General features: G+C 33.3%; 1 protein-coding gene across 1 annotated transcript; it reads left to right on the top strand.

The window, feature by feature from the left end:
* Nucleotides 1–2297: 2297 nt before the first annotated feature.
* LOC131165281 (glycosyltransferase BC10-like) lies at nt 2298–5209 on the top strand. The gene is made up of 2 exons (XM_058122926.1): nt 2298–3570; nt 4336–5209. The coding sequence occupies exon 1, from the start codon at nt 2495–2497 to the stop codon at nt 3554–3556; it is 1062 nt and encodes a 353-aa protein (XP_057978909.1). The 5' UTR covers nt 2298–2494; the 3' UTR covers nt 3557–3570; nt 4336–5209.
* The last annotated feature ends 8443 nt before the right edge of the window (nt 5210–13652 follow it).

Genomic DNA, 13652 nt, shown 5'->3' with positions numbered 1-13652 from the left:
TATTTAATCTACATACCTTGGGTTGGGTTCTTACATACGTGGATCTCTGTGGTATGATTAAAATTTGACGTGTGAAGTATACGTGTGGATGAACTGTGATGTATATGTTTGCAAACTTTGTGGGATGATTGATGTGAATGTGTGTGAATACTGGTATGTGAACTTAAATGTTTAAATATTTATGGCAAAATAAAATTCTCCGTCCAAGGGCTTACCGAGTAAGGCGAGTGCCCTGATCAGTATCAGTTGTAGTCACACCCAAATTAAAGGATACGATTACAAACGATATCAAAGCAAATGGGCATTACATGTATGGCCATGTAAACTCCCCAATTATCGGGAACTTTCACTATAAATATTGGTTGCGTATGTGTGATTACGAACCATGTGTGTGTATCATTTCAGTTAATCTTGGTTATTAAACAACTATAGTTTTTATACACTATAACTCATTTGCCGCACACTATTATAATTTATTTCATCCTTACTGAGAAGTGTCTCACCCTAGTAAATTATTAACTTTTTAGGTCCTTCAGGTGATTGAACTTAGCAAGCTCCAGGGTGTGGTTTAGTTTTTGATATTGTGAGTAGTTGTAAGATATAAAATATTTAGAAGTTATGTTTAAATACCTGGTTATGTAATATAAAGTGAATGAATATACTTTTTGGGTTGTATAGAATAGAACTCCAGTATTTTATTAGAAAATGTTTAATTATTTTCGCTGCATGAATGGTATCATAGGCATGTGAATGGTCTCATCACACCCCCGAGTCCACTTGATGGGTTTGGGCGTTACAACTGTACTATTTTTCCTTCATTAAGGTTTTGTCCTACAAGATTTGCCTTAGCAAAGGTTTTAACGATGTATATTCATAGTGTATAGTCATCAAAGGGGAAGTGTTGTAAAACGTGTAAATTATATATGTGGATGACTATCTTGAAAATAAGTTATAACTTTTGGTATGCTCATATAATGGTTTATTATGAAATTGACTTCTGGGATGCCAAGATAATTTTGGTCTATATAAGGACATGTTTTACAACAAAAATTGATATAAAGATAATTAACAACATCTAATTCCTAAATAACTAGATGGTTAAATTTCTATAACTCTAAATTTTTTTACTTTAATCTTTTCAATATTTCTCTATTTATTTCATTTACAACATATTTCTAATTTTTCCATATAAATTTTTAAAATTAAAAGGTAAGATGCATTTGTATAATTATTTTAAAAAAATTTAAATATATATATTTTTTTCTATCAACAAACAAGGTCTAAGGTATTCCAGGATGTCATATTTTGCATTTAGTGAATCTAAGATTCATCTTGCTATCAATTAAAACGAAATATATACAATGGACAATAAACACACACACACATATGTTGATTCACAAATAAAACCATTATTAAATACCCTAAAATATATTTTAAAACAAGGCCTAAGGTGTTCCAACTTTATATATATATATATTGCATTTAGTGAATTTGAGATTCATTTGCTATCAATTAAAAGGAAATAAACACACATTTTTCACGGAGTAAACACACTAATGACACATTAATTGACAAAATAAAATTATTATTAAACACCCTAATATATATTTTATTTCCAATTCTACTTCATTCAACTGTCACCTATTATCCCACAGACCACACCCAAATAGCCCCAGCCATTCGTAATTAATAAAAAAATTATTTTCCAACTTATTTATATAAAATTTAAAATAATAGAAAAATATAGTAATATTTTTAAAATTATTTAAGGAATTTAAAATGAAAAAATATTTTTTGAAGAATAAATAGTGTCAAAATTTTTATTATTGTTCATTTATTTTATAAAAATGATATAAAAATATAAAGTTAGTTAATTTTTTACTATTTTTTTGTAATTATACTATAAAAGGGTTTCTTTGGTGTCAATTTAATATTTTCAAAAAATATTAAATTTATTCTTATAATTACCGCTAATTATCAAATTTATCTCTATAATTACTCTTGAGATTTGAAGGAAATTTTAATTTGATTAAATTTTGTAGTGATGGGATTTTAAGCAATTAAAAAAATTAAACTATTTAAAAATATTCTTATACTCCTCATTTCTTTGTTAATTTTCATAATTTTTTTAAAAACTAAAATATAAATAATGGTGAAACACACACATAATGAATGTTTTTTTTGTAAAAATTAAAATTAAAAGTAGCTTAAGATATTCTTTCATTTTCCCTCAAGTTTCTCTCTCCAGTTGGTACAAAGGACACATTACAAAAGCCTGCCACAACCTTTTCTTCTTCCTCACTTATTCTCTCATTTAGCAAAAGCTAAAGGTGACATCGACGAAGCTTCTCCCTCTCTTCAAATTTTGATCATATATATATATATGAATCCCGCCACTCTTATTTTCTCGAATTTTCTCTCATTTTCTCTCCACCCGACGCTATAAATTCTCGACAGAGTTATCCAATCTTTACGGTTTTTTTTCGCAACCGCTATGTTCTCATCACCAATCGTCCCAGCCTTCGCCCTCGTCCTCTCGCTCCCTCTCCTCTTCCTGGTCGGCCCCAGGTTCCTCCCTCCCAAACATCTTCAAATCTTCCCCTCCGACGAGCTCGACGACCTCGCCCTCTTCAGCCGCGCCACCGTCGCCTCCCTCCGCGCCCCCAAAGCCGTTTCCCGATTGGCCACCGCAAATCCCCAACCCAAAATCGCGTTCCTCTTCCTCACCAACTCCGATCTCACATTCGCCCCTTTGTGGGAGCGATTCTTCCACGGTAACCGCCGCCGATTCAACATCTACGTCCACGCCGATCCCTCCTCCAAACTGACCCGTCCCGGTGGCGTCTTCGACGGCCGATTCATTACAGCGAGAAGGACCGAGCGCGCGTCCCCCACGCTCATCTCCGCCGCACGGAGGCTCCTCGCCACCGCCATTCTCGATGATCATTCGAATCACTTCTTCGCCCTTTTGTCTCAGCATTGCATTCCCCTGCATTCCTTCGATTTCGTGTACAACTCTCTCTTCAAATCCCCGTCTTCGCCGGCGAGAACAGAGTCGCCTTCGCTCCGATTTTATTACCGTAGCTTCATCGAAATTCTCGCAAACGAGTCGACATTGTGGGATCGGTACATCGCCAGAGGCAAATACGTGATGCTCCCGGAGGTACAGTTCGAGCAATTCCGGGTCGGATCTCAGTTCTTCATTCTGACCCAGAAGCACGCGTTGTTGGTGATCAAAGATCGGAAGCTATGGAGGAAATTCAGACTGCCGTGCTTGAACACCGATTCGTGCTATCCGGAAGAGCACTACTTCCCGACACTTTTGTCAATGCGGGATCCGAGTGGGTGCAGTCACTATACCCTGACCCGGGTGAACTGGACCGGTAGTGCGGGCGGGCACCCGCATACGTACAAGCCGGCGGAGGTGTCGCCGGAGCTTGTGTACAAACTGAGACAGTCGAATTCGAGTTATTCGTTCTTCTTCGCTCGGAAATTCTCGCCGGATTGCTTGAAGCCGTTAATGGAGATGGCTGATAGATTTATTTTCCGGGACTAAAAAGTGTGATTCCGGTGAGCACAATCCTTCTCGCACTTGCTGACAATTTTCGCATATTTGCTAATAACATTATGAATTTTTATATAGATTTAAATAAAATATATTTATTTTAAAATTTTACACACATTTAAATTAATTCAAAATCTATATTTTCAAATATTATTTAGGACAAGATAATTATTAATTTAAACTTATATGAAGTTTAAGAATTTAATTAAATATGTAATATGACATAATTAGTTGACAGTTTCAATATTAAAAATCTTATTAAATAAACAGTTATTAACTAAAAATTATTCAAATTTTAGGAATTTAATTAATTATAAATATGTATTTTGTTAGCCAATTTAATGAGTTGTAAATGTATTGTGTTAGCTAATTTTATGGGCTAATTTTTTTAATTTATTTGAATTTAAATGAAATTTAATATAATAATGTAATATATTTATTTATTTTTATATGAATATGAAATATTATGTACATAATAATTTAATTTATACAAATAATTTTATGTATTCACATAATTTAATGATATATTAAAATTTTTGCGTCACGTAAAAATGTCATCATTACAATATATTTCAAAACTATAATGCCTCTGGATTTGTAACATATCAAAATGTCGAACGAAGATAATATTCTTTGCAGAAGCAAAATTAATATTGATTTTTATTCTTTATTTTTGTCACATAAACTCTTTAGCCTATGATATTACTATTGCATTTCTATTTTTAAAGTAATATGTAGTAACATAGCTGAATTAATTTTAACCCTTTCAGGTGGAAAAAAAATTCATGTGCTTTTGGAAGAAGATGGGAAAATAAAACCCCCTCCCCACCCAACAAGTATGCTGGTATCATGAACCCCCAGGGTATGGTTCAGGTGGTAGTACGGGTTGTGGGAGTGCCTCTCACGAGATCAAGTGTTCAAACCCTCTTGAGCTCATATCCGCCCTTGGACTCCTAAATTTATCCTCCTTTTGAAGTTGTGGGGTCAACTTCAAGGAGCGCAGAATTAGTCACGTGAACCATAAAACGGACGCGTGGATACCCGGTGCGTAATAAAATAAAATAAAAAAGTATGTTGGTATCATATCCCAGGGCATGAGCGCGGTGGATATTAGCTGGCAAGTAAGATGAAGAATTGAGGGTTCGAGCCCCGGTAGATACTTCTAGAGGAATGAAAGCGTGCCTTGACACGATGGATATCGTTGGTTGTGTCTCGAGGAGCGGATAGCTCGAATGTCCAACCGACTAATTTGAACCCGTAACCGCATCCGATTAACCTGGTCGGTGAACCGGGGGGAAGGCCGCTGATCCGTGAGTTTGGTACTGCATCGGGGGGTCTGAAGAGTTGCTCGTCGATGGCTGGAGTTCTCACGATAATTTAAAAAAAAAAAAAAAAAGTATGTTGGTGTCATAAGTTATTGTTTGTATACAGGAAGTGGATGCATCGAACCCCCAACCATATGCACCTTTTAATTTTTTCTTTTTTTTCTTCCATATAAATTGCAAATCTTTAATTTGAATTTCTACTAATTTGGATGAAACTTAATATAATTTTATACTGTATTTCGTCCAAATTTATAGAAATTCAAATTTAGGTCTTGAAATTTGATTTTTCCAACCAAGGAAGATAAGAGTTTTCAAACTATGACTCCTTTTTTTATGCTTGTTTATAAATTTAGTTTTTTTTTTTTTTAATTTCAAATTGTTTTAATTCCATCTTAACTATGCCTTAATCATAAAATTTGAATGAAACTCTAAACTATGCACGAACACTCCAAATTATTTAGGGTAAAGATACTAACCTCTCATAAGGTTTGATAAAAAAATAATGACCTCTTTTCAGGTTTTAAAACTTTCAAGAGAATTTCTTGAGGTTTTAAAAATCTTAATGACCTCTCTAAGGTTTGTGAAAAAAACACAAACCTCCCATTGAACTTTTTAAAAAGAAAAGTTTTTGGAGCGAAGGTCTGTGTCTTTTAGACAAACTTCAAGGAATATATGTGATATTTTTCAAATCTCAAGTGAGATTTGTGTTATTTTTTGAACTTGAGGGAAGTTCTCTCTCTTTTTGTTAAACCCTAAGGAAGCTGAGTATTTTTTATCCAATTGTTTATCATATTTCAGATTAATCCTTAAATTTTATCATTATGTGAAATTTATTCAATAGTTTAGAGAGGAATGTAAATTATGGGTCATAATTTTGGTGCTATTATAGTAATTTACTTTTTTAAATGTTCAATTGTTTTTTCTTTTTTGGGTTTAATTTTGTATGTTTTTTTTTTTAATCTTTTGGTTTAAATTTTCAAAAACTTATCCCATTTGCCCCTTCTTGCCACCTTTTCCCTCTTTAAAAAAATAATAATAATTTTTTATAATTTTTACTTTGGGGGTTGTGCCGTTACCACCACTTTTTTTTATTTTTTTAATCTAGCGGACCACAAGATAATGTTTAAAAGTCATCGTACATTAGCGGTTCAAGGAGTTGCATGGGAGCTTTACTAATAACATAGAAAGTAAAGTGGACTCTATCATATGACCTATAAAGGATTTCAAAATTAGAGATTATTAAATTTTTATTGTGTTAAGATTATATGACATTGAACCAAATTAAAATACACTTTGCTTGGAGTTACATTTTAAAAATATTTTATAAAAATTTAAAATTCTGTGTTTGTAGATCTACATTTTATATGTTAAAACCCGAGTTAGTTGCTTTAAGTTTGGACTTATATTCCTTTTGAAGCTTGTACACTTCTGAGATTGCTTAAGAAGTTTAGACCTAAGTCGAAACTAAGTTCTCTTGCCATTAAAATTCGATTTAAACTGCATCATACAGTTACTAACAACACATTTGGTTTTTTTCATAATGTAATGAGTTAGGAAAGGAATTGAATGAAAAATTGAATGGAAGTATAATCCAATTAAGTGATAAATGTAACTCCATTACTTTTTAGGGATATATTCTATTCTAGTAGACATAATAAAATTCTCAAACTTGATTCGATTTAAAAATGTTAAGCTCGAAATTCAACTCAAATTCGATTGATTTCATAATTATTAAAATTGAACTCGATTCGGTTATAAGTTCATGAAACTCGAACTTGACTCAATTACAAATTAATATTAAATAATATATAAATATATAATTATAGAAATTTTATAAAATGTATATTGTATGATATATACAATATAGAAATAATAAAACTTGAAAGTTCGATTATACTTAAAATTCAACTCGAGTACTATTACTGAGGTAAAACTCGACTTGTTGAAATACTCAAGTAGCTTGAACTTGACTCGAACTTGAATAAAATTGAGGCAAGTCGATGTGTAGGATGAATTAACTCCAAATAACTTGCGAATAAACTTGACTCACTTACACCCCGATTATCTTCAATCGTATTTCATTCGTTCGCACCAAATATGTAGTAAGTGTCTTATAAAGATGTGTAGGTACTCATATTTACACATACACATATGTACATGATATTAGAGGTACGTATATACATATACTTGCATATGATTAGACGTAATTTAAAGTCATGCCTCATGCACAAACAAATCATGTAATATAAAATAATTATTAAATATAAAAAGGAAAAAAGAATATATCTTCTAAAGATAATATTGTAAAAAAATTTAAGTGCTGAAATCAAAGACTATCAATTTCCCAAATGTATAATATTTAATTTGTTGGAATGTGTTATAATATTTAACTTGTTGAGATGTTGGGTGGTCCACGATTCTTGCATTTAACTTATCTATTTTTGTCACAGATCATTCATGCAAATGTTGATATCATTCGTACGACCCCTGTACTATTGAAAATTACACTTGGGTCTATAATTTTGTGCAATTATTTTTTCTATTGACCATTTGATAAGCTTGTGCTCAATCATAAGATGGGACATTTTTTGGCATTAGCATCATGATGTCGATATATGTCAAACCTAATAGATTAAACTTTGCAATGTCTTTTGGTGAATAATTATTTTTTATTGTTTTCTTATTTTAATTTTTAGAAATAATGTTAATTAGAATTCTATTATGGTTTTGTAGCTACATTTTTCTCAAGCAATCCTCTTTTTTTTTTTTTTTTTTTCTATATTTACATGTATAATTATTTTATTTCGCTAAATGAAAAAAAGATATTGGTGTTTTCATTGTATATAAGTTAGTACCATCCCATTAAGGTCTTAGGCGCATGTCTCAGCAATACAAGGAGAGGGTTGTGGGTGCTGGTGGCCATTGCTTGCGTGTCGTTTAGTCACAAGAAAAAAATCTTCATTTTTTTTTTTCAGAGAATTGCATAAATACTTTTTTATTCTTCAATTTTTTTTTTAACATTTGTATGAGAAAGCTGAAACAAAAAATAAAAGTTGTTTCTAACCTTTTTTTTTAAATAAAAATGTTAGAAAACCTAAAAACAAGATGGCATTTTTAAAATAACTTTTAAAAATTAAAAAAATATTTTATTTTATTTTCACTCTCTCTCATCCTCATCATTAACCAAAAGAAGAGAGAGTTCAAAGCCTTTGTGTGGAATAGCAATAACTCAAGCATAAAACACTTCAAGATCAATTGACATAAAATCTATAAACCTTACTGTGATGTGGATTAGACTTAAAAAGACTCAATGAGCTTGGGTTTATGTTGTTAAGTGTTTGGTGTATTTGCTTTCATATACCATTTTGGAAATAAAAAAAAAATTACACTACAAAAAAACTGATTTTTAGTGACGAATTTAATAATCATCACTAATAGTGTAAGCATTTGTAGAGACCCAAATCTTGGGTTCGTCGACGAAATTTAGAGCCTTGTCGACAAGCAAATACCGAGCGGGTCGGAGAAATATCCGGAACTTGGGCTCGACGATGAAGGGATGACTTAGTCGACGAGCTGTGTGGCGGACTAGTCAACGAAGACGCCACCTCGTCGACAAGTTGGACTTGGTCAAAGGTTCTATAAATATCCATTTTGGTTGCTTAAGGGATAAGGTTGCTCCCAAAAGCTCTCCCTCTCTCTCTCTCTCTAAACTGCGAATCTCTCTCTCTCTCTCTCTCTCTAAGATTCTTCGCCGTTCATCGTCCGTTTCCGAAAACGGAGGGTATTGCATGGATTAGGATAGGAAACTCTACAATTTTAACGGATCAGATAGTAGTTTCAAAGATTTTTGGGTTTTCCCAAAAATTGAGGTAAGGATTTGATCTCAAATTTTATTGGATATTTGAAAAGTAGTCGAAGTTATGGTAAGGTTATGTTTTGTGGTTTTTAGGTTTCGAGGTCCCAGGTTGTTGATTTGGATCGATTTTGTATGTGATTTCGTTTCGAGTTTAAGGTAAGGGAAAATTGATTATAATAGTATTTTTGGAAAACTAAACCACTAAAAAGCTAGTTTGTACTTATATGTATGATTTAACTGCTTATTTACTAAATTCTAACGAATAGAAATACCGGTTTTAAGATTTTTTGATTTTTGGTAAAAACAAGGATTTTGGCGTATGATCTCCAAACTTTATAAAATCATTTATTTGTACTTATACTATAATAGGAGATGCTCGAATCCTTTACTTAACCATTTAAATGATGTTTACTGGATTTTTATCATTTAGCGGGTTTTGGATTAAACTTGTGTGATATATGTTGAAATGGAAATGTATGAATTTTCTATACTACTAATATAAATTATAGGAACGGAGTTCCAATTTGTTATATTGAGTATGTTGAAATGGAAATGTATAAATTTTCTATACTATTGATATAGATATGGGAACGAAGTTCCAATTTGTTATATTGAGTATGTGGAAAACAGAGGTCGGTGATATATCGAACTGTATCAGTAAACAAAAAGGGGTAAATTGATTGGAAAGCCACCGGTTTGAACCCAATGTGATTATTTGAATTTGTGAAAATACTGGAATTGCACAGGTTACTATTTTGCTATAAATTGTATATATGATACTGGAACCACAACTTATGACCAAAAGAAGTTGAAAGAAACTTCAGTAAAAGAGGTTGAAAGAAACTTCACAAAAAGGGGTTGAAAGATACTCTAGTATGGGTATATTAGATGATCGACTTGCGAGGAGTTAGTAAGCTGTTGGTAAAAATAAACCAGGGGGCGGTCGGGCTATAAAGATGCTCAGCTTTATCTGCACGAACAGGACACTGTCAGAGGCAATCAGTGCACAACCCGTGCCACGGGGTAAACATGCAAATTGTCATATCAAGTTGGAGGTGTTCTAATAATCATATGCATGATTTAAATACTTAATGTGCAGATAAATGTTATATGATACAGTATTATAAACAAATGTTTCAAATGTATGAATTTGTATGAAAATATGCATATATGTAGTCATACACTGTTGTAACACTTTCTTCCTTACTGAGAGGTGTCTCACCCTATTATACAACCTTTATTTTCAAGTCCATCAGTACCTCGGTCTTAGTAGCTAAAGGGCCTGGGGAGACTATTTTTGGTTTAGCTTACGTTAGCATTTGAATCCTGTATTAAACATAGATGAAATTCTTTTCTGGAGGATTGTAATAAAAGGATTTATTATATGTCTGGATTTATGTAATTGTGGATGTATTAGTAAGCTCAGGTATAAGAGTAATAGAAATCTCAATGGATGTTTATGTTTTTTCCGCGACATTTACATCGATATTATGTATGATTTATACCCGTATGTCCCTGGTTAGGGCGGGTCGTTTACATATCTTGAATAGGTACAAGTACTTAGTATGAATAAGTGACACCTGGGTCCGTATAAGGGGCCAGGTCGTTACAGCATTAGTGACGATTTTAGCACCTGTCACTAATACGATAATAATTTTTAAAAATTTAAAAAATATATATATTTTATTTTATTTTTGCTCTCTCTCATCCTCGTCGTTAACCAAAAGAAGAGAAAGTTCAAAGCCTTCGTGTGGAATAACAATGACTCAAGTATAAGACACTTCAAGATCAATTGAGATAAAATCTATAAACCTTACTGCGATGTGGATTAGACTTAAAAAGACTCAATGAGCTTAGGTTTATGTTGTTAAGTGTTTGGTGTATTTGTTTTCATATACCATTTTGGAAATTAAAAAAAAATTATACTACAAAAAAACTGATTTTTAGTGACGAATTTAATAATCATCACTAATAGTGTAAGCATTAGTGATGGTTTTAGCACCCGTCACTAATACGACTTTATTAGTAACGGTTTTAAAATCGTCACTTATAACTTCATCACTACAAATCAATTTTCCCACCTAAACTATCATGGGAAACCATTTTCCACGCAGAAATTATCCCAATAAAATATTAATGACGATTCTGTGGGTATTAGCGATGAATAAAATCCGTCACTAAAAGTCGTTATTAGTGACGATTAGGTAGCCATCACTACTGTTATTTTATTAATATATAAAAATAATATAGTTAACACTATTAGTAATAAATTTTCAAAACCGTCACTAATAACATGTATTGGTGACAGTTTAGAGTCGCTACTAATAGTCTTTTTATCTAAAAAATTAAATAAAATTTTAAACAATAGCAGTGACAGTTTGGGAAAATTCGTCACTAATAACAGGGTATTGGTGATAGTTTAGATTCCTCACTAAATATCTTTTTATTTAAAAAATTTTAAAATAATTTAGTTAACAATATTAATGACGGTTTGAGAGGATTCGTCACTAATAATATGGTATTAGTGACTATTTTTGTTAATCACTGATAAGCTCTTTATTTAAAAAATATAAAATAATTTAGTTAAATATATTAGTAACGATTTAGATTCGTCACTAATACGCATAAGTAAATTTACCCGCATAGCTTGGGTTTCCCTAAATTCCCTCATTTCCCTCCTCCCCTCCCAATCCTCCTTTCTCCGTCGCAGCCCTAACCCCTTCCCATCACTGTTCGTCGTAGCCCCTCGTTGTCTCCGTTTGTCGTAGCCCCTCGCTCGTCGCAGTTCGCAGACCGTTGCAACCCCTCGATGATCTCCCAATCAGCCTCTCCATTTTCCTTCTGATTTCTCCCTCCTACCTCCTTTCCCAATCTCCCACGATACGCAATCTCCTGGGTCGATCCCCCCTCCAGCCATTCCTGCCGCCGCTGTTGCTTCCCACCGCTTACCTGAGGTCATTCTATTAGGTCCATCTTCTTCTTCTTCTTCTTCTTCTTCTATCTCGTGGGGCATAGATACTTTTGTTTAACGACGAGAAATGGGTTCTACAACTCTCGAGGAGCTTGTCGTATTGTCATTTATATGGGGTAGGACATTGGCAGGTCGAGAAGCTTATTCTATTGATGTATGACGGGTAGGTCATGGGGATTAGATACTGGTGAATAGTGGTGCTTGTGTGGGCCACGTGTTATGGAAGTTGGAGTGGTGCCTGTGTGGACCACGTTATATCCTGTGTAGATAATAATGCCTGTGTGGGCCATGTTATGTACCCTGTGTGAGTAGTAGTGCCTATGTGGGTCACGTTATATCCTGTGTGGATAATGGCGCCTGTGTGGACCATGTTATGCACCCTGTGTGGGTAGTGGTGCCTGTGTAGGCCATGTGTAGATAAGAAGTACGTAGGTGCCTGTATGGGCCACATATTGACATGTACGTAGTTGCTCTGTGTGAGCCATATACTGAGGACATTGGAAGATGAAGTATAAGTTGCATGATTCCTGTGTGGATGTGTTGTGTGTGTGTGAATTTAATTATAACATGATAATAATAATATAGCATATTGTGAATGCATGTGTGTGCATGCAGCAAGGTAAACATACCACCGGGGGCTTGCTGAAAAAGGTGAGTGCTCTGGTAGGTAGTTTTTAGTACTAGAGCAGAGGGAAGCTACTTGTATGGGCGGGTAGACATCCCGATTCCCGGAAACCTTTGTCTTTAAAATAATAAAGATGTGTGCACTGACAACGAGGTAATACTTCACCTGAGGGCTTACTGAGTAAGGTGAGTGCTCTGGTAGGTAGTTTTTAGTATCAGAGTAGAGAGAAGCTACTTGTATAAGCGGGTAATCTTCCTTATCCTCGGGGACTTTTGCCTGCATAAAAATTATGTACTTGTGCATATTGGATGTGTGTATGATATTAGATGTCGGGGATGTTATTAATGGTACATTTTTTCAGTTGTTATTGATATTATGTGAGAAATAGTTTATTTTGATATGTAAATATTAAAACTCAGTTGTCACACACTGTTATAATTTATTCCACCCTTATTAAGAAGTGCCTCACCCTAGTAGATTAACAAATTTTCAGGTTCTTCTAAAGACCGGGTTTGAAGGCCTAGGCTGAGATTGTATTTGGTGGTTTCTTTTTGGGGTATTGTGAGATACTGGTATATATATACAGATGTATTTATACTGTGTTATGTTTTAAATACTGGTTGTGGATATGGATATCTGGATGTTGTAGTGTTCGTTTTTGGGTTGTTATATAGAACTCTAGTATTTATTTGAGGTTATTTATTTATGTTCCGCTGTGTGTATGTTAATTATGGTATCAGATATAAATGATTGGAACACGTGGCACTCGGGCCCCACTTGGCGGGTTTCGGGGTGTCACAACTTACTTGTCTTTATCTTTTTAACTCGTAGGAGATGTGGGTTTCCCTCTTTGAATTAGGGGCATTCCATTTTTATTTTTCTTTTTTTGGTGAAAACAAAGAGGATGTAACCATTATTGAGAATGATTGGATGTAACCATTTTTAAATTATTATTTATATAAATTATGATTTCATTATGATTTTAATTTTAAAAAAATTAAGTTAGACATGTGTGCGGCACATGTTCAATTGTTAGTATTAATAAAAGACACTAACTGTAGCGCCTCGAACCTGCCAAGTGGGGCTCGGAGGTCACGTGTTACATTCACCTACTTCTGATACCATATACCACAGTTATGCAGTGGAATAAAAACATATAATTAACCTCAAATTCAAATACCAGAGTCAACCTATACACATATATATACCTTATAAACATTCGCCACCATTCGTTTATATTACATACCTGTATTTTAAAAAAACATAAACTTACATAATCATTTTTTTTTTTTTTTTTTTTTTTTTAGAAT

Source organism: Malania oleifera, chromosome 10 (assembly GCF_029873635.1).
Source record: "Malania oleifera isolate guangnan ecotype guangnan chromosome 10, ASM2987363v1, whole genome shotgun sequence".
NCBI classification, from domain to species: Eukaryota; Viridiplantae; Streptophyta; class Magnoliopsida; order Santalales; family Ximeniaceae; genus Malania; species Malania oleifera.
The sequence above is the reverse complement of the archived record's forward strand: the minus strand, read 5'-3'. Positions and strand labels throughout refer to the sequence as shown.